The 20,032-nt window shown below is 41.1% G+C and overlaps 1 protein-coding gene across 1 annotated transcript in view; it reads right to left on the bottom strand.

The window, feature by feature from the left end:
• Window positions 1-3,193: 3,193 nt before the first annotated feature.
• The window catches only part of DPT (dermatopontin), a 36,754-nt gene continuing 19,915 nt past the window's right edge, over window positions 3,194-20,032 (bottom strand). The window contains exons 3-4 of the mRNA XM_069545576.1: window positions 8,765-8,872; window positions 3,194-4,301 (exon numbers count right to left, since the gene is read on the bottom strand). Coding sequence (XP_069401677.1) covers window positions 4,235-4,301; window positions 8,765-8,872 — 175 coding nt within the window. The 3' untranslated portion in view covers window positions 3,194-4,234. The remainder of the gene's footprint in view (window positions 4,302-8,764; window positions 8,873-20,032) is intronic.

Below are 20,032 nucleotides of genomic sequence, written 5' to 3' on the forward strand. Positions count from 1 at the left end.
AACCAAAATGTCTAAATTTTTGTTTTTTGCTTTTTTAGTTTGAGTCTGTACATTCATTAATGCTTTTATGAGAATACATTCCTCTGTAGGAACTGAAAAAATGCTGAGTTTCTAGTCTGGGTCGAAGCAGTTGACCCGTAAAGATAATACATATGGATGAACACCCAGGATGGAGAGAAAACTCCCCAGGCCACGGCATTGTGCATCTGGGTGCATGGAGCAGAGAGAGGATTTGATAAACTCCCTCTCCCTAGATTTCTAGGAGGCCTCAGCTGCAATCTGAGTTCCAGATACCATAATTGTAATTATTAACATGCACACATCGTGCAGTGCTTTATGGTGCTGATCTGAGCTACCTGTACATCCTTAGGGTATTTGTGACTCTGTACTGTGCCTCTCAGACACTTTGGTGGCATCAGTGTTTTCTGGGGAAACTTTCCTAAGCCTTTACATCCTTTAATGCCTTCCATGATGTTGTTGCCATTGCCTAAAACACCACTTTCCCTTTTCCCACCCTAATCTCTCACCACTCTCTGTTGCAACGGTACCTATTCTTGACTCACCAACCTGGACTGTAATGATTTGCTTGCTTGTTTGACTCCCTTAGTTTATAATCCTCTGGAATGCAGGAACTCTGCCTTGTGAAGTGGCTGATATATAATAAGCCTTTAATAATGTATTGGTTGAGTGACTGAATGTAAATAAATGAATAAATAAGTGAATGATAGCAAAACTGATCTCACCTCTTCTATGAATTTTCCTATTCTTCATCTATTCCAATATCCAGTTTACACAAGGAACATTATTTCTAAAGTATGCTAATAATATTCTATTTCTCTTACATTTATTGGGTCCTTATTAGTGCAAGACACTATGAGATCTTCTTTAATCCTTACAAGAACCCCACAGTATGGGTACTACTATTGTCTTTGTTGTTGTTTAGTCACTAAGCCATGTCCAACTCCTTGTGACCATATGGACTGTAGCCCACCAGGCTCCTCTGCCCATGGGATTTTCTAGCCAAGAATACTGGAGTGGGTTGCCATTTCATTTTCCAGGGGATCTTCCTGGCCCAGAGACTGAACTCACATCTTCTGCTTTGCAGGTGGATTTTAGTGACTTTAATTATAGGGTTAAGATTCCAAAGAAAAAAAGGTTTTGTTGTGTTGTTTAGTTTCTAAGTAGTGTCCAACTCTTTTGTGACCCCATGGGCTGTATTACACTTCTCTATCCATGGGATTTCCCAGGACACTGGAGTGGGTTGCCAGTTCCATCTCAAATTATTGTCTTTACTGGTAAGGAAATAGAGTGTTAGGGAAAGTAGGTGATTGAGCCTTGGTCATGCAACTGATAAGTGATGGAACAAGGACTTGTGCCCTGACTGTTGGAATCCAGAGCCCTCTTGCACTGACTTGACAAGTTCTATGGTCCTTCAGGGCCAACCACGGGCTTGGCTTCCTCAGGAAACGTTCCTGCATGTGTGTCTTCGTTGTCCGTTTTCTCATCTCTCCCGTCAGACTGTAGGCCCTGTAAGGCAGGAATCAAATCTCTTTTCTTCCCATTCTTTTTGTGACCACCCTCTTGTGAAGTTACTGGAAAAGGGACTCCTGCTCATACCAGGCAGATGAAGAAACAGCAGGCTTGGGGATCTGTCTAATATTACACAGCCACTTGTTGTCAGAGCCAGGGGAAGGACCTAGGTTTTCAAATCCCATCCCAGGCTTCTTCTCTGGAAGAAAATGCCTTAGGAATTTGTAAACAATCTGGGACAGATTGTTCATCTTTCACAGGATTTCTGGGGTTGCAAGAAACCACAATGTCACCTAGATAAATTCCTCATAGAGTGGGGAGGTGGTTTGTCCAAGGTTGTGCGCAGGTTACTAGAAAGATTGGAGTAATGAGAGCACAGAGGGAGATCACAGTCAGAAGTTCCTGGATGAAGCCTCAGTCTGGCACTTAGCTTCTTCTGATTGAGGTTGACCAAAAAAAAAAAAAGTATAAATTCAGATTTGAACCAACTTGATGATGACTTTCCTGTTATTGTCCTTGGCCTATATGCAAAAATAGCTTTCCTCTTAGTTCTTCTCTCCATTTATTCTACTTGGCACAGACACATATTGAATTGCTGTATTAGTTTTTTCCCTGACTTGTGCTGTCTGGCAGTCTCCTGGACTGCTCATCCCACTTGTACCTCTCCAACCCGAGCCTCCAGCTCCCTGGTGCCCTGCTCCCCCACCTCCTCCCCAGCCTTTGGTTTCCTTCATGGCTGCTAAGCCAGCCAGTCTGCACTGCTTGTCTCTCTTCCAGCTGTGCTCCACACACCCAGCTAAGTCTATTTCCTGGCTGCCATCCTGACCCAAAGCTGTAATTGCTAAAATATTAATGGTGCCCTTAGTGAAAAAAAAAAAAAAAAAAAACACAGGGAAGCTTGGTGTAAATGAAAATTGCCAGAGACATGGAAACAGTGAAATGGAAGAAATAAAGCAGAAACATAAGGTGAAAAGGGGCCTCAGCGTTAAGTCAAAGGCGGACATCCTTAGCTCTGCCTTTCTCTTCCTAATACCGAGGTCTCACTGGGAAATGCCAGCTTCACTGGCTGAGATTCACTGTCTTGGCCACCTGGATGGGCTGCCTAACAAGGTAGGTGATCCCTGTGGATTTGCCTGCCTGCCTGGGTCTCCTGAGAGAGAAGAGAAGGGAAGTATGGCACAGATCTGAAAAGAAAAGGCAAATTGTGTGGATAAAGAAAGTAGAGGCTCCCTGTGGTCAAAAATCATGTGAAACATTGGCATGAGGAGATCTGTAGGATGCTGAGGACAAATCAGGCTAGATTCAAAGGCAAAGAAATGTGATTCCACCCTTTATCCAATCCTTAATGAAAGCACTTAGCACCTTATGCTTTATTTATTGGATTTCTCATACTCTGTCATTATCATTATTGGATTTCTGGTGCCCTGCATGGTGCTTGGCACAAATCACAGTGAGAAGCTATATTTTCTGAATAATCAGAAAGGGGAGGAGTAGAGAGCAAAATGGAGAAGGAAAGGGCAACTCACTGCCGTATTCTTACCTGGAGAATCCCATGGACAGAGGAGCCTGGAGGGCTACAATCCATAGGAGAGCCAAGAGTTGGACATGATTGAAGTGGCTTAGCACAGAGAGCAAAAAATGACCCTTAACATTTGCAACATAGTGAAAGTTAATATTTTTATTCTTTTTATGATAAAGAGAGTACAAAGGGCTGGGGATGGGGACATCACAGGAGGAGGAAATATAGTGCCATCTCTGCAAAGACACCCCTAAACTATACGTTGAAAAGAAGTAGATCCCCCAGGGCAGCCTTTCCCATCCGGAAAATGGAAACCAATCAACATGAGTTTGCCAGTAGCTCACAGTAGGGCATATGCCAGTTTTTCCAGGTGCTGGCTAGTCAAACTCCTTTTTCAGTTTTCCTCCAGGTTCCTAACTTGAGTCCCATTCTCTAACCTCTCTCATCCTCCTTGTTTTTGTCTTACTTGAGACTGATTCTCACAGGTTTCTCTGATTCCTGTGTTCATTTTCATTACTGGGCATGCTAACAATCTTCTTCCAGTTTAGGAAATTCTTCCAGTCCTCAGTCTTTCAGGCCCAAACAATTTCACCTCCCCATTTCACCTCCCAGTCTCCTCCCTCCTGGAGCACAGAGCTCTGCACTTGAACTTCTAGGCAAGCATGGCTTACGTGGAGTGGGAGAGTGGGAGCAGGAAGAAGGTCTGTTCTCTGTGAAGATCCTAGGTTTCCTTCAAACAGACAGAGCTCCAGAGAGCATTCCTGGTTCCCTTCTTCAATTTCTGCCCCTTCATTCCACTACTGAACCTCCTCACAGGTACTGCTCAGCACCAGGCAGCTCACTGGGTAGTAAAAGCAACAGCAAGGCTGAGACAGGTGCTCAAGCAACTAGGCTTGTTTTCAGGCTGTGCATGTGCACACAGAATATATGGTGTGCAACAGAGCCATTGTCACTCATACAAAAGGGTTTCTATGGAACATGTTGAAAGTGAGAAAATAGGGATTTTATTGTAAGCGTGATACTAGTCAGAAGGCCCAGAAAACTGGCATTACAGCTACCAACCAGCTTGAGCAGAAGAAAAGAGAGCAACAGAAACCACTTAGGAGTCCCTGCTGATGTTAACATCTGTGGAGTCCTCAGGCCTCCCTGACCTCTTCCCTTCACTCAGATTGGTAGGTTGCAGGTTTAAACATTTGCAAATTCACAGTCATAGTCAGTCATCCGGCACATTATGAATTTCCACTGGCGATCCCTGTAGGGAGAGAGTCAGAGAGCTGATGTCAGTGAGAAAAGACACTTTAGGAAGGATAAAGCAGTGAGCAATCTTTGGAGAATTTAGGAACTTAAGGGACACCTAATCTCACTTTCCTCTCAGGAAACATCTCTAAGAAGTCTCTAGAAAACCTATTGGTAATTGCCTATGAGGTCAGGACTCCTGGACACCTCTTCACCCAGTTCAAGGTGCATCTTGGAGGGGACTAACTAGGTTGCCAGCGTGTTTAGGTCCTGTTTATCACCAGTGATCAGCTGATCACTGCTCAGTCTCAAAAGCACCTTCTTGGACATACAGGTTAACAGCTTTGGATAAAAGCATTTATTTAACATTTTCTTCATTTCATTGTAAAGAATCATCTCTTACATAGGCTATCCACCTGCTCATTCTTTCTTTTTCTGAAAATGTACAATGTGCTGGGCTCTGTGCTGTACCCTCTTCAGAAAACACTATTACAGGGAAATGGACAGAGAGAAAACAACTCTAAAAGCCTTAATATGAAAAGGAAAGTGCCTGTTATTTTTGCATAACAGAAACTGAATTGCATATTTGTTTAGATGGTCAGGAATAGGTATGAGAAAACATAGAATTGTTTAGTTTTGAAGAATATAGTGTGGATGCATTTCAAGGAACATTCTTTGCTAAGGACTAGCCCAAGTCTTTTGTTCACCTATTTAACAAAAATATATTGAAAGCCTACTCTGCATAGCACTCTTCTGGTCTGATATTATTTAACAATGATAGCAGTGATGGTAATGACAACTGTAACCACTATTTGCTGAGTCCTCCAATATGTCCAGCATTGCACTAGATGCTTTACATATTTTCTCATTTAATCCTCACAATATGTCATTGTTTAGGTGGAGAAGTGGACTCAGAGAAACATGAACTTTATTAACATAATTAGGTGACAATTTCAAGTTCCAAGTTTGTGGAACTCAAATCTTGCTCTTTATCTGATACCACAATGACTCCATAACTTGACACCCATAACTCCATTGAGAACACAGCTGTCATATCTTTTGCAAAGTCTTAATGAAGGGCAAAAAAGTCATTCTATGTATAACCACAAAAATGCTTCCCAAGCACAGTGGGGTCATTTAACCTTAGAATATTCTTCTTCCTCTTCAGTCTGAAAGGCCTCTTCCCAGATCAGTTTTTCTTAGACACCAACACTGCTAAGATCTTCATCGAGCTGCAAATCTGGAAGGTGGGACTGACCATTCTCGAGTTCTGGGAGGTAACTCTTGCCAACAGCTATGGAACAGGCTGCTCACACAGTAAGGCAGGCTTTGTAATTTGAGTCTGCTGCTCCAGGTTGTTTAGAGTAATGGGCATAGGATCCCCAAGTATAAAAAGTTTTCAAGAGCCTGGGTAACCAATTATTTATTAGTATTTGTTCTTTCAGTTGTTAACAGAGAACATGGCTTGTTTTAGATGGAGGTTAGGAAATTGGTGGCATGTGAGTTTATGAAATAAATTTCATTATTGTAGACAAGTCTGATTTATCTCTATGCCAACAGACATAGCTAAATAAGATCTTGAGCCAGGCATTCACACTGCTCTTTCAAAAGGCTTTAATTGATGCTAAGCAAAATTTAGACTTGGTTGTAAAAGAACCAAGTTATTCGAATCAGGCTTAGTCTCTGATTTCCCTCCTGGATCGTGGTTCTCAAGAAGGGGTAGTTTTGCTCCTCAGGGTTTTTTATTGTTGTTGTTGTCACAACTCTGGGGGAGGTGAGGTTGCTATCGTCATCTAGTGTGGAGTGGTCCGGATGCTGCTGAACATCTGGAATGCATAGGAAAGGCTCCTGCAACAAAGAGCTATCTGTGCCCCAGCTGGGCAACTCCATTCCAGGAGAAAACCACTATGATCTGCCTATGGAGGAAAAGCTCCTGCCCAATGAGTCTTACACTGAAAATATTTCTTGAAGGTGATGACCTCCGCATCTTTCAGCAGAGCGGGGAAAAATCCAAGTTGTGGATCTTCACACCACTGATTGTTAGTGACTGTGCTAAATTGCATGGGTATATTAATTGTAAACAAATGCATGATATAGTAGCTCAGTTTTCCAAGATTTTAGGTTAAACTACATAAGTGAAAATGCCCAAGTCAATAGCCACTGGACATTTTAAGTGTCAAAATATATTTATTTTGAGGAGATTTTGGATGGTGTACTCTCTTTACTGTATTCCTTCCTGTCTCCTTAAACAGAAAATGCCGAACTAATTTTCTCATTGACTTGGAAACATCATTAGGAATATTGAGCACCTTCTATACTGTTGTCCGGTGTTGCCCTTCTGGGCTTTGAGTTCTTAGGTCTTTCCTTTTCTTTTTGTTAAATATAGTTTTTTGTGTGTACATCATTCAGCTGTTTTATTTTAACTGGTGAGAAGTAATATCTTCCCTATTTATTAAAAAAATTTTTTTTAATTGAAGGATAATAGCTTTACATAATTTTGTTGTTTTCTGTCAAATATCAACATGAATCAGCCATAGGTATACATATGTCCCCTCCCTCTTGAACCTCTCTCTCATCTCCCTCCCCATCCCACCACTCTAGATTGTTACAGAGCCCCTGTTTGAGTTTCCTGAGTCATACAGCAAATTCCCATTGGCTATCTAGTTTACATATGCTAATATATGTTTCCATGTTACTCCACACATCTCACCCTCTCCCTCCATAAGTCTATTCTCTGTGTCTGTTTCTCCATTGAAAGCGAAAGTGAAAGTGAAGTCACTCAGTCCTGTCCGACTCTTTGCGACCCCATGAACTGTAGCCTACCAGGCTCCTCTGTCCATGGGATTTTCCAGGCAAGAGTACTGGAGTGGATTGCCATTTCATTGCTACCCTGCAAATAAATTCATCAGTACCATTTTTCTAGATTCCATATATATGCATTAGTATACAATATTTATCTTTCTCTTTCTTACTTCACTCTCTGTAATAGGCTCTAGGTTCATCTACCTCATTAGAACTGGCTCAAATGTGTTCCTTTTTATGGCTGAATAATATTGCTTTGTATATATATACCACAGCTTCTTTATCCATCCATTTGTTGATGGACATCTAGGTTGCTTCCATGTTCTAGCTATTGTAAATAGTGCTGCTATGAACAGTGGGATACATGTGTCTTTTTCAATTTTGGTTTCCTCAGGGCCTATGCCTAGGAGTGGGACTGCTGGATTATATGATGATTTTATTCCTAGCTTTTTAAAGAATCTTCAGACCATCTTCCACAGTGGCTGTATCAATTTACATTCCCACCAACAGTGTAAAAGTGTTCCCTTTTCTCCACACCCTCTCCAGAATTTATTGTTTGTAGACTTTTTGATGATGGCCATTCTGACTGGTATGAGGTTATAGCTCACTGTAGTTTATTTTTTAATTTGCCCCTTCTAGAAAATAATAACTAAGCTAGATAAAAAGGTATGTAAAATGCAAACAATTAATGTGTGAGAATTGAGGGGGTTTTCTGTGAATAAATGCAAGGGATTTTGTTCATGGAGCCTGAAACCTGTATTGCATCTTTTCAGATTTCCTTCATGTTTGTTTCTTTAATTTTTTTTAATTAAAGGTCATATTAAATAAGTTAACTCCAATTAGGTATGATATCATTGCACTTAAAAACATAAATATACACAAAAATGTCCCACCCAAATTTGTCATTCTATTATTTAATGAATTAATGAGTTAGGTTTTGTTCTATTTGCTAAACAGTTATTGGTAACTTTTCAGGAATTCGTTTGCTGTGTAAAGTGATGATCACCTAAATATAAGTAGGTCAAATCAACGTTTTAACACCTGAATTTATTCATATCTCTTTCTTTATTAGCAGGGAGAAGAATTTTTATTTTCCTCTTATTGTTTTGCTTTGATGTATTTGTGATAAAATTGGGAACTGATTGTGAGAGAACGGGGATTAAAAAAATTAGTACTGTCTTTCTCTGAAGTTCTCCTTTTTTGTTTCTAAATATAGTTGGTGAGTTTTGTGTGTTTCTCCTCTCCAGTCCCCTCTCTTTCTCCTTTCTCTCCCTTCCCACAACCCCAAGTGAGGACCATATAGAGAAGTGGTATTGGAGAGGATTTATTTCGACAGTGGGCACTCTTTTAATCACTTTTGTCCTCTCTAACATGTTTGGCAGGAAAAAAATGCTTTTTGAGACTGAGTAAAAGGAAGAGCATAAACCATCATGGAATACCAACTTGAGCATCTCCTGCTCTGAGCAATCTGGAACCCATCCTCATCTCCAAGGGTGAGCTGCTCCATGAAGTAGGTTCAATTCCCATTGTTTTCCATTGTCCTGTCAATATTTTAGTTAACCTAGACCAAGTAGAAAACTAAAATAGGGAAAACCCCAGATCAAAAATCCTGCTGATATGACCCTTGCAGGGAGCTGGTCCCCAACCACTCTAACCTTGCCCATGGAGAAGGCTCACCTTTCCACTGCAGAGAAAGTGGTTGTTGCCCCTCGCATATAATAATCATAATTGTAGGAAATCATGTCCATCTCCTCACCATAGTGGCCTGGATATTCTGTTGTCAGCCTATGTGGGAAGAACAAAAGGTTAGAGGGAAAAGATAAACTACTGCTAGGAGCAAACAGGAGACATGCTACACAGAAGAGATACAGTTTCAACATTATGGGAGCCCCAGATCAGAGCTGGATGGCCTCTGCTGCACCATTCCAGGCTGCAAAAAGATGGACAGTTTTCTCACGTCTCACGTTCCTTCTTGCCACTAAACTAGAAACTAAAAAAGATATAGCAAGCTCCTCAGTCCTTGAGGAAACATTGACTAATATCAGTATTAGTTCAATCCAATCAAGTCAACCAGAGCCAGGCTTTCAAAATGTGGGTTGTGACTTACTAGTAGATCATGAAATCAATTTAATTGGTTAGGACCAGCTGAGCTTTAAAAAAGAAGAAGAGATTGAATAGAAAATATCAGAGACTGCATTGTACATACTAAAGATAAGTTCTGGTGTACATACTAAAGATAAGTTATTGTGTATGTAGATAAAAACTTTGTTTCAAATATATATGTGTGCATGTATTTATATGTTATTTGTATAGTCTGATAATATGCACTTTTTTACTGTATTTTAAAAATATTAAAATAAAATATGAGCTGTATAAAAGTAGTTTTTACCTAGTCTGCCATTGTTTCTTTGGCACCTAAAACAGTTTCTGGTACATAGTAAGTATTTGTTGAATAAATAAAGAGCCTTGAGAGAGTCATTTAATCTCAGTTTCCTGGTCTATAGAAGAATGAAAGTTACCTTATAGGTTTGTCATTTGGGCTAACACAAATAAGTATGACACATGGTAGGAGTTGAATTGTTAGGAGAAATTTTGTGTCTTCCTCCTCCACATTGCCTTCTTTCTCCTCCATTATTCAGTCAAGCCCTGGCCTCTCCCTGAGTAGGCTCATTGTGGTCCACTCTGGAATAAATCTAGAATTTCCTGGCTCTTATAATGCTTCACCACTGGGCATCTTCAGGATCAAAATAGTCCTTTTGGTATGATATGTGTTCCCCAAAGTCTTTATCTGCACCCCCAAACTTCTTGGGAAACAAATAGTGTCAGTAATTTAATCTGATTTGGGGTCATAAGTCATTGTATGTTGATGATATAAAGATCTATGTAGACTTACTACTACAAGGATTGTCATGAAATCTTAAAAAGCCAGATGCATAAACTGGAAGGTCTCTTAGAAGATTCTCAAGCTTTGATGCAACAAGTTAACACAAGATAACCTGAGTTATTGAAGCTGAAGTTGCTCAGTCGTCTCCAACTCTTTGAGACCCCATGGACTATAGCCTATCAGGTTTCTCTGTCCATGGGATTTTCCAGGCAAGGATACCGGAGTGGGTTGCCATTTCCTTCTCCAGAGGATCTTCCCAACCCAGGGACTGAACCCAGGTCTCCCGCATTGCAGGCAGACGCTTTACCCTCTGAGCCACCAGGGTAGCCCAAACCGGAACCTAAAACTTCACTCTCTTTGTTCATAACCATTTGTTTTCCCACATTATGCACTTGTTCTTCTTCTCTGATTCTTCTCTTCTCAAGACATAATTATGTTCTATCAGAACACCAAGCCCTATCTAGAGTGGGTTCCATGTGTTTCTGCTTAATATTTATGGAAGGAAACAGGCTAAGGCAGAACCCTATTTTGTGCTTCCCAGGAGACTCAGAACAAGGACTTTCTCTTCCTAATGAAAACATTAAATGATTCATAAATGGCCCTAATAGGTTTTCATTTGGATTCTGTTAGTTTGTGATCCCTGAGGATTCTAACAAGTGCTAGATTCAAGTTTACCCAAAGGAGGAGGGATTTGTTGATAAAGAAAATTAGGATTAAAAGAGATGGAGTAGAATGTATTTTTTCTTACATCAGGGAGCACAAAATATTTTCCAGAATTTTTAGAGCACTCTTTAGATACAATATATAAAAGTTAATTGCCACATAATTTAAGACGTGTTGAGGCAGAATTCTACCTAAGGTAATAGCGTATGGGAGTCACTCAGTCGTGTCTGACTCTTTGTGACTCCATGGACTATAGCCCACCAGGATCCTCTGCCCATGGAATTCTCCAGGCAAAGATACTGGAGTGGGTTGCTGTTCCCATCTCCAGGGGATCTTTCTGATCCAGGGATTGAAACTGGGTCTCCTGTTTTATAGGCAGATTCTTTACCATCTGAGCCACCAGGAAAGCCCCAAGGCAGCACTACATTAAGCTAAATCCAGTTCCCAGAACTATTGGAAATCATTATGCTAGACTGTTATTTTTTTGAGTCTTTACTGATCTACTTTCAAATTATTTTGATAGTTAAATACATTTGGAATGAAATGGGAAAGAGAGGCTTGCATTTTTTAAAAATTGACATTTTAAGCTTCAAAGGGGGACAAACGTTATCCATTGCTTTTTTCAACTAGCAGTTCCTATGGCTTCATTTTTGGTAGTGACCAGACCTAAAGTCTCCTGTTTAAATGACAGTCTGACTCTGAGGTTTCTCTGTGGGGGACTGCTGTTGAGTAAGTTTCTAGAATACCCTCAGGAAGGTGTCATGCATGCTTATTTGTATATTTCCCTCTTGGTCCCAGCCAGCTTTTTGTTTTTACTTGATATTGGGGATTTTCATGTTGTTTTGTTTTTGTTATAAAATCATGAGGTCAAGTGTAGATTATTTTACAGAATCTTTGATTAAGAGGGTAAGGCAAGAGTTTGGGTTCTGGTAAAAATTACTTCTACTTTATGAAAGTAAAAATACAGAGGAAGAAAGAACTCCAATCAATAAACCTCCCAAACACCATTCATAGAGGGAACTGCTGCTTCAATACAGTCTGGATTTTGAATTTTAGAACAAGATAAATGTGCCTCCATTTAGTTTCTGAGGATGTCATGCACACACAAAATATTCCAATAAGTGAAAGCCCTAGTAATAACTCCTCAGAAGGAAAAAAAATAGAATTTAAACGTTCAGAACAAGACATGGGGACAAGGGCATAAGGACTTATCAGGAAATTAAAAGAGACTACGAGGAAGCACAAGATCAGGGTTTCATAAACTATGGTGATGGGCTTCCTGAGGGCAGAAGGGGAGGAGTTCAGTGTGGTTCCAGATTCCTTGTGGATTACCAGGTCACTGCAGGCAGTTTTCTGGCAAAGTACACTTCATACTGAGCACTGCCATACATTTCCAGACCAATTAAAACAATCAAACAGGCTTTCCCTTGCAAGAAGAAGGGAAAGTTCTGTCAGTAACATTGCTGTTGTTCAGTCACTAAGTTGTGTCTGGCTCTTTGTGACCCCATGGACTCCAGCATGCCTGGCTTCCCTGTCCTCCACTCTCTCCCCGAGTTTGCTCAAACTAATGTCCATTGAGTCAGTGATGCTATCTAACCATCTCATCCTCTGCTGCCTCCTCTTCCTTTTGCCCTCAATCTTTCCCAGCATCAGGGTCTTTTCCAATGACTTAGCTCTTCACATTAGGTGGCCAAAGTATTGGGACTTCATCTTCAGCATCAGTCCTTCCAATGAATATTCAGGGTTGATTTCCTTTCAGATTGATTGGGTGATTGGCTTGCAGTCCAAGGGACTCTCAAGAGTCTTATCCAGGACCACAATTCAAAAGTATCAATTGTTTGGTGCTCAGTTTTCTTTATGGACCAACTCTGACAATCCATACATGACCACTGGAAAAACCATAGCTTTGATTATATGGATGTTTTTATGCAATTTACTGAAATGAGTCTACTACTGAAGCTCTTCTATCTGGATCTTATATATCCCTTTACAAAGAGTTAATTGTCCCTCTGTGTGTGTTTCCCCTATCACTTTTGGGTGAGTGGCTCCTGGCGCATACTTTCTCACTTTAAACTATTTTTAGTGCCATCTGTAGGCAAGAGTATGGCATCACCGACTCACTGGACATGAGTTTGAGCAAGTTTTGGGAGTTGGTGACCAACAAGGAAGCCTGGTGTGCTGCAGTCCACAGAGTCACCAAGAGTTGGACACGACTGAGTGACTGAACTGAACTGTAGGCAAGGGGACTGGACCAGAACGTTGTTTCAAAACTAAGTGAGAACTTGATAACGTAGAACCACTTGTACAATTTCTTGTATTAGATAAGTTTGAAGAAAATGGAAAGAAATTAAGTAATGTCTTGGTTATGAATTGAAGAAGGCCCATGCAAATGGAGGGGATTTTTGAAACAGATATAGGATTTTCTCATCTAAGATTATTAAAGCTCTAAAATTATCAATGGATTCAGCTAGAATCAATAAATGATTGCTGTCCAGTATGTTACTACAAACTGAGCCACAGCTGACAGATAGCATTCTCCTTTTCTATGAGAATAGGACATGTCACAGAGCTTACTCAGATATATGTCATCACATTCATTTTAAAAAGGAGAGTAGAGATAGAATTTAAAGAGGACAGTTTACCTATTGTTGGAGGTTTGCTTGAGAACTTATGCGATTTTTAATAGTTAAAGGAAAGGGTTTTGACTCTTTCTCAACAGAAAGTGATTCAGTATAGATTTTATCAAACCTCACCTTTATTATTGATGTGTTTTGTTTAGTTGCTAAGTCATGTCTGACTCTTTTGCAACCCCATACACTGTAGCCCACCAGGTTCTGTCCATGGGATTTCCCAGACAAGAATACTGGAATGAGTTGCCATTTCCTTCTCCAGAGTATATTCCCAACCCAGGGATTGCACCCTCATGTCCTGCATTGCAGGCAGATTCTTTACCACTGAGCCATTCAGGACGCCATTTATTATTGATTACTGAGGCTTGAACACAAGGTCAGCCCTTGTAGCACCAGCATCTATTTGTTACGTGTCTGACCTGTCAGCAAGTAGGACAACTGGATTCTTTGGGGGTCATCCTAGAGGCTCCACTTTTAGGTTGTGTACCTCACTGGTGTGCGCAAGAACAAATGGGGCCATGCCCTATGGCCCAGCATCAATTAGTATCACATCCTCAACTTTATCCCACTTTTTGGGATACCAGAGAAGCACACACCACAGATGTCCTATCCTAAAAACTGGAAGAAAACCCAGAATCTACAAGTTAACAAACCAGAAGGGGGTACCTAAGGAAGCCATACATTAGCATTTTTCAAAACAAGAGTAAACAGTGTTTCCCATCCCTTTCTTTAGCACTCAGCCCATCCTCAAACAACATTTTAGAGAAGCTTCTTCTGGTCAATCCAACCTCTAATTCTGTCTTACTTCTATTTTCTATGCTTCCCAGGATTCCCTGGTGACTCAGATGGTAAAGAGTCTGCCTGCAATGCAGATGACCCAGGTTCAATCCCAGGGTCAAGAAGATCCCCTGGAGAAGGAAACAGAAACCCACTCCAATATTCTTGCCTGGAGAATTCCATGGACAGAGGAGCTTGGTGGGCTATAGTCCATGGGATTGCAAAGAGTTGGACACGACTGAGCAACTAACATGTCACTTTTCTGCTTCTCAATTAACACCTTGTTTAAAATACCCTATTCTAATGTTCTGGGCCTTGCAGGTGGCTCAGTGGTTAAAAATCTGCCTGCGGTGAAGGAGACATGGGTTTTACCCCTTGGTCAGGAGGATCCCTTGGAGAAGGAAATGGCAACCCACTTCAGTATTCTTACCTGGGAAATCCAATAGACAGAGGAGCCTCCCAGACTATAGTCCATGGGTTCACAAAAGATTCTAACACAACTTAGTGACTAAACAACAACATTCTAAAGTCCTATTACTTGTCAACACCACATATTTAGCTTTTGATTAAAAAACAGAATATTGTATAGCATCTTGTTTCACAATGGTGATCAGTACAGTGAGCTCCTTGAGGGGTCATTAGTATATGACAAGCATATACACTTTTATAATCTAGTTCAGCTGTGGACGTGGAAAAATTCAACATTTGTAGACTTGGGATATATTGAGATTGACCTACATTCTACAACCAGTCAAAAAGGACACCCCTTTCTGACAGGCAAATCACTGAAAAGTGTCTTAAATAAACAGAATCTGCTTGTGATCAATCCTCTTGTTTAATAAATGCTTTGCCAGGTAAGCTACAAAGAATAAGAAAATTTTAGGTGAGAATGATGCTAAAGCTGAAACTCCAGTACTTTGGCCACCTCATGCGAAGAGTTGACTCATTGGAAAAGACTTTGATGCTGGGAGGAATTGGGGGCAGGAGAAGAAGGGGATGACAGAGGATGAGATGGCTGGATAGCATCACTGACTCAATGGACGTGAGTCTGAGTGAACCCTGGGAGTTGGTGATGGACAGGGAGGCCTGGCGTGCTGCGATTCATGGGGTCGCAAAGAGTCGGACATGACTGAGTGACTGAACTGAACTGAACTGAATTTTCCAGTGGCCTGGCATCCCCAACAGGTGCTATATCTGAACCTATTTGAATTAATTTTGCAAAAATGAGAAAAGTAAAACCCAATTGCAGTTATGCATAAAAGAAAGCAACCTCAGAGTCAACTGGCTTCTGCAAAGAGCTGGGGGAAGAGTTCAAGTGGGACTAAATGACTCTGGAGTCACCAAAGTGCCCTTCTCTGCAGAGAGGCCCTGAACTCTGGGGGTAGGAGAAAGAATTCAATATGGCCATGTGTGTCCTCTTGTGGCATTTTGGAGCACTATATATCAAAGTGTTCAAGTATGTATCACAACAGGGGAAACACAGTTCTAGAGATATCTGTGGTTTTAAATTAGAATAGGAAAGTCCCTAAGTATTTTCCAAGTTGCTCTCTTGGAAATGAATTTCCAGCTCACCATTGCAAGCCCAGGGCTGGTTAGTAAGCACATTTGCTTTGACTCATGTTAGTTTTCACTGGCCACACTGCATCATGGTTGCCTTGATCCTGCAGTTGGTGGGGACAACTCCACCTGCAGTGTCTCCCCTCCAGCTAAAATAACCACTTTCTTCTCTATTTTCACTATGAGATGCCCACTGTATTGTTACCTAATACTCCATCTGTCCAGGTCTTATTTTCTCATCGAGATTCAGAGGACTCAGTACTGTGCAAAGCATGTGGGACCTGGAGGCAGATAGACCTGTTGGAATTGAATTCAGAACTTTGAATAAGTCACAACTTCTGCACCCTGGTTCTGTCATCTGGGCTATAGATCATGATATCTATGCATCAGAAGTAAATGAGCTAACAGAGTAGATTAATAAATGAAATAAATAAAAATTATCATCATCGTTAGAAACTGAATCAAAGTCTATGACCTGTACTTATATCCATTTATATTCAGTCTGATTAAGTGAATTAATGAATAGAGGAATGAATGATTATTTCTAGACTACAATAAAAGAGAGCAGACAGGAAAGTATAGAGCCACAAATTTGGAATTGCAAGGTTTACTTTGTTCTAAGCAGCAAGTAGGACCTGGTCTTATGTTACCTAGTACTTACTAGACAACCAGCCCCATCTCTGAAATTTCTACTCTTGAAGGTTGAGCATAGGAAGGGAGGAAGCACTGACATGCAGGCAGCAAATACATTTCTTAATTAGATATATGGCACAATGATTACAACAGCCACGCTACGCCAACTGATGACAGATATGATTGATTTTGCTGAAGCTCAAAGGGCCCATTGACCCCTAAAATGAGTGCTTTGTGCTTTATGCAGTGCCAGGGGATGGTTGATCTAAGGCCCAGAAGCATCTAAACTCATGGCAAGCTGCTTAAAAATGTAACATCTAGTCTTACTTTCTCAAAATGTGGGTGTCTCCATCTCTTTAATAACAGCTTCCAACCTGCTCAGAGGAAGCATCATAGAAGCTTCCCTTCCCACCAGGCTTCTGGGAGTAGTGCTGTAGTAGGCATCGGAGTAGGGGTGGGCGGGGGGGGCAGATGCCACATGGAGATGCCTATGAAGTCATCCTTGTCCCTTGTTCCCTTGTCATGTGGGAAATGGGAATGCAAACATTATCCGTCTTGTATTAAAGCAGTTAAAGTAGTTAAAGATAAGCTTTGATGGAGTGCTTTGGGTAGGAAAAGAAGACTATTCAGATGAGCTGGTTTTGTTGTAGTTGTTAGCCAGAACTATCTAGGAATTAAAAAAAATATCTCTGGCTTATGACCTCAGCATAATGGAGGGAGAGACCAGATAGTGGAGAATAGAATGCAGTATCTGAGATTCACATAGAAACTCAGTAGAAATTCATTATAGAAACTCAAGGCTGAAGGAAAACTATGGATTATCTATGCCGATTCTGAGGAAGGGCTTTTTTTTTTTTTTTTTTGTCAAAACATATTATGCAGTGAACCTGAAGAAAGGCCATGAATCTGGAAAAGAAACATTTAGGAAAGGAAACACATGCTCAATTCAAAACTGTTGGTCCCTGGGACATGGTCTAGCCTGCACAGCCTCAGCATGCTGATGGGGGCACAGCCTGGTGCATGGCAAGCAGCCGCTGGAGCTGCATGGAGAGGGGAATTATTCAGTCTCTGAAAGGTTGTGGCTTCCTCAGTGACACGTGTTTGTGGTTTGCAGATGAATGGACTAAGAATGCATAGTCTCACACATAAATAAATCTGTGTAACAACATTTACATTTGTACCCAGTCCCAGTGGGGACTCGTGAGTGCTGCCATGTCTGCTTCTGTCAGGAATTTGCTTTCTTACCAGACTTCACTGATGCTATAATATCTCGTGAGAAACTGCAGAGACTGAAATGGGAGCGGCGCCTTGGTCCCCAGCAAACAAACAAATCCCGCACTTACGTGGGAGTTGCTTGGATGATTTACTTTTTTCTCCTGTGCACAGGGTGCTATTCCTGAATCCCTAAAAGCTTGCAAGCTCAGAGAGGATAGATGCTCACTTCTCAGTGTCAGCCTCAGTGCTATAGAACAGCCTTCCAAGTGGGAAGAGAAAAATGTTTCCACCCACATATGCCCAGTTCCCTGGGAGGTGATTCAAGTTAGTTAAAGTGATGTGAAGGAAGGTTTCGAGGAAGAGGGTTATCAGGAGCTTTCACTGTGGGAAGGTGTGGGAAAACAGTTCTCGCTCGAAGGGCTGTTAAAAGGATCGGATAAAATAATGCACTTGAAGGAAGACTTTTTTCCACTATAAAACCTCCTCATATCAATGTCAGGTTTCCTCCCTGTTACTGTTCCAAGGGGCCTGTGATGCTCAACTATTCATTTGAAAAATTTATTGCCTACTTTGTGCCAAGCAATATGCTGAGATGCCAGAGAAATAAGACCTAATTCATGCCCTAGAGGTTTCATGCAATTTAGAAAAACATAGAATGTCATGACTCAGGAAACTTAAAGATGCCACTAAAATGTCTAGACGTGCCGGCGGGACAGTGAGTCATGCCCTGCATACCACAGTGCCTCATGCAATCTCATTGTGCTGTTCCAAGCGTCCCTTTGCAAAAGTACTATTTCCTTGACAACCATAGTAGTTCTCAGCTCTAACACCACACAACCAGGAAGAGGTCCAGTCAAGTGAAGCCTTTCTTAGCGGGACCACTTCAAAGTGGACTTTCTGTGTCTTTCAGAGGAATTCTCTCCTCCATTCTTCTCCTCTTTCTCTCCACAGTTTGATTCTACCAACTATCAGTGTCAGGTTTGGGTGACGGAGTAGGATGAGGAATGGGGAGAGTGGGGTGGTGGGAGAGGATGAGCAGACCATTGCAGACCATGGCCAAAGATAAATTTTGTTACCAGAGATTTTAATGTCTTGGGTAGCTTAAGAAAAGTTGCTCATCTCTGTCAGCCTTTGATCTCGAGACTTTGTTCCCACATACATGGCTCCATGCTCATTAAATTCTTAGCCTCTTAGAAACTGTGGGCTCCTGCTACTCTACTTCGAATGTAAGACCCTTTAGGTCTTGGATTCAGGAACTTTCACAGTTATAACCTACACCCTAGCCATGTCTGTTCACCAACCATGGTGGAGTAAGACCAGCTTTATGGAGGCATCTGGTCCCATCACTTCATGGCAAATAGATGGGGAAAAAGTGGAAGCAATGACAGATTTTACTTTCTTGGGCTCCAGAATCACTGTGGATGGTGACTGTAGCCATGAAATTTAAAAAAAAAAAAAGCTTGTTCCTTGGAAGGAAAGCTTTGACAAATCTGTACAGCATATTAAAAAGTAGAAACATCAGTTTGCTGACAAAGTTCTCTAAAGTCAAAGCTAAGGATTTCCCAGCAGTCATGCACGGATGTGAGAGTTGGACCTTAAAGAAGGCTGAGCGCTGAAGAATTGATGCTTCCAAACTGAGGTGCTGGAGAGAGACTCTTGAGAGTTCCTTGGACTGCAAGGAGACCAAATAAATCAGTCCTAAAGGAAATCAACACTGAATATTAATTGGAAAGACTGATGCTGAAGCTGAAGCTGCAATACTTCACCGCCTGATGCTAAGAGCTAACTCATTGGAAAAGACCCTGATGATTGAAGGCAAGAGGAGAAGGTGACGACAGAGAATGAGATGGTTAGATAACATCACTGACTCAATGCACATGAATTTGAGCAAACTCCGGGAGACAGTGGAAGACAGAGGAGGCTGGCGTGTTGCAGTTCATGGGGTCGTAAAGAGTCAGACATGACTGAGTGAGCAACAACAACAGCATGGAGACATTTTGGACAGCTGGTTGGAGTCCCTGCCCCATCAGAGAGCTACTGCTATCAGGTCACTTTGAGCTCTGAATTTACCATTCATCACTGCTTCAAACAGAAAAATGCTGCCTATCCCTAGAGACACTATGCCCTACTTGAGCATCTGTGGAGTTGTTTGGTTACAGAGAATAAGTGTGACCCACAAGGCTGTTTTTCCAAGCATCACATTACACTGTGGAGAGATATGTCACTTGAGTGAGTCAACCTTCAAATGTTGACACTTATTCTTTTGTTCTAAGTAAAAATGTCTGACTTGTTTCCAGACTGAAGAACTTGGGACAAGTTGTGTTGTCAGCATGCAATGCAAGTTATCAGAATTTATATATATATATATATATATATATATATATATATATATATATATATATATATATATTCTCCTAGTCAACTCAAAGGCTAGGTCCTTTTTAAGTCTATGATTATATACTATGTTTGGCACTCTGAGCTGGAGAAAGGCTGGATCTTCAAAAGAAGTCCTGCAAGAAAACTTAGGGTCCCAGATATGCCCAGTGTCCTTGGCTGTGATGAGAAGTTATCATGATATAGAAAAGA

Source organism: Ovis canadensis, chromosome 12 (assembly GCF_042477335.2).
Source record: "Ovis canadensis isolate MfBH-ARS-UI-01 breed Bighorn chromosome 12, ARS-UI_OviCan_v2, whole genome shotgun sequence".
Classification (NCBI taxonomy): Eukaryota; Metazoa; Chordata; class Mammalia; order Artiodactyla; family Bovidae; genus Ovis; species Ovis canadensis.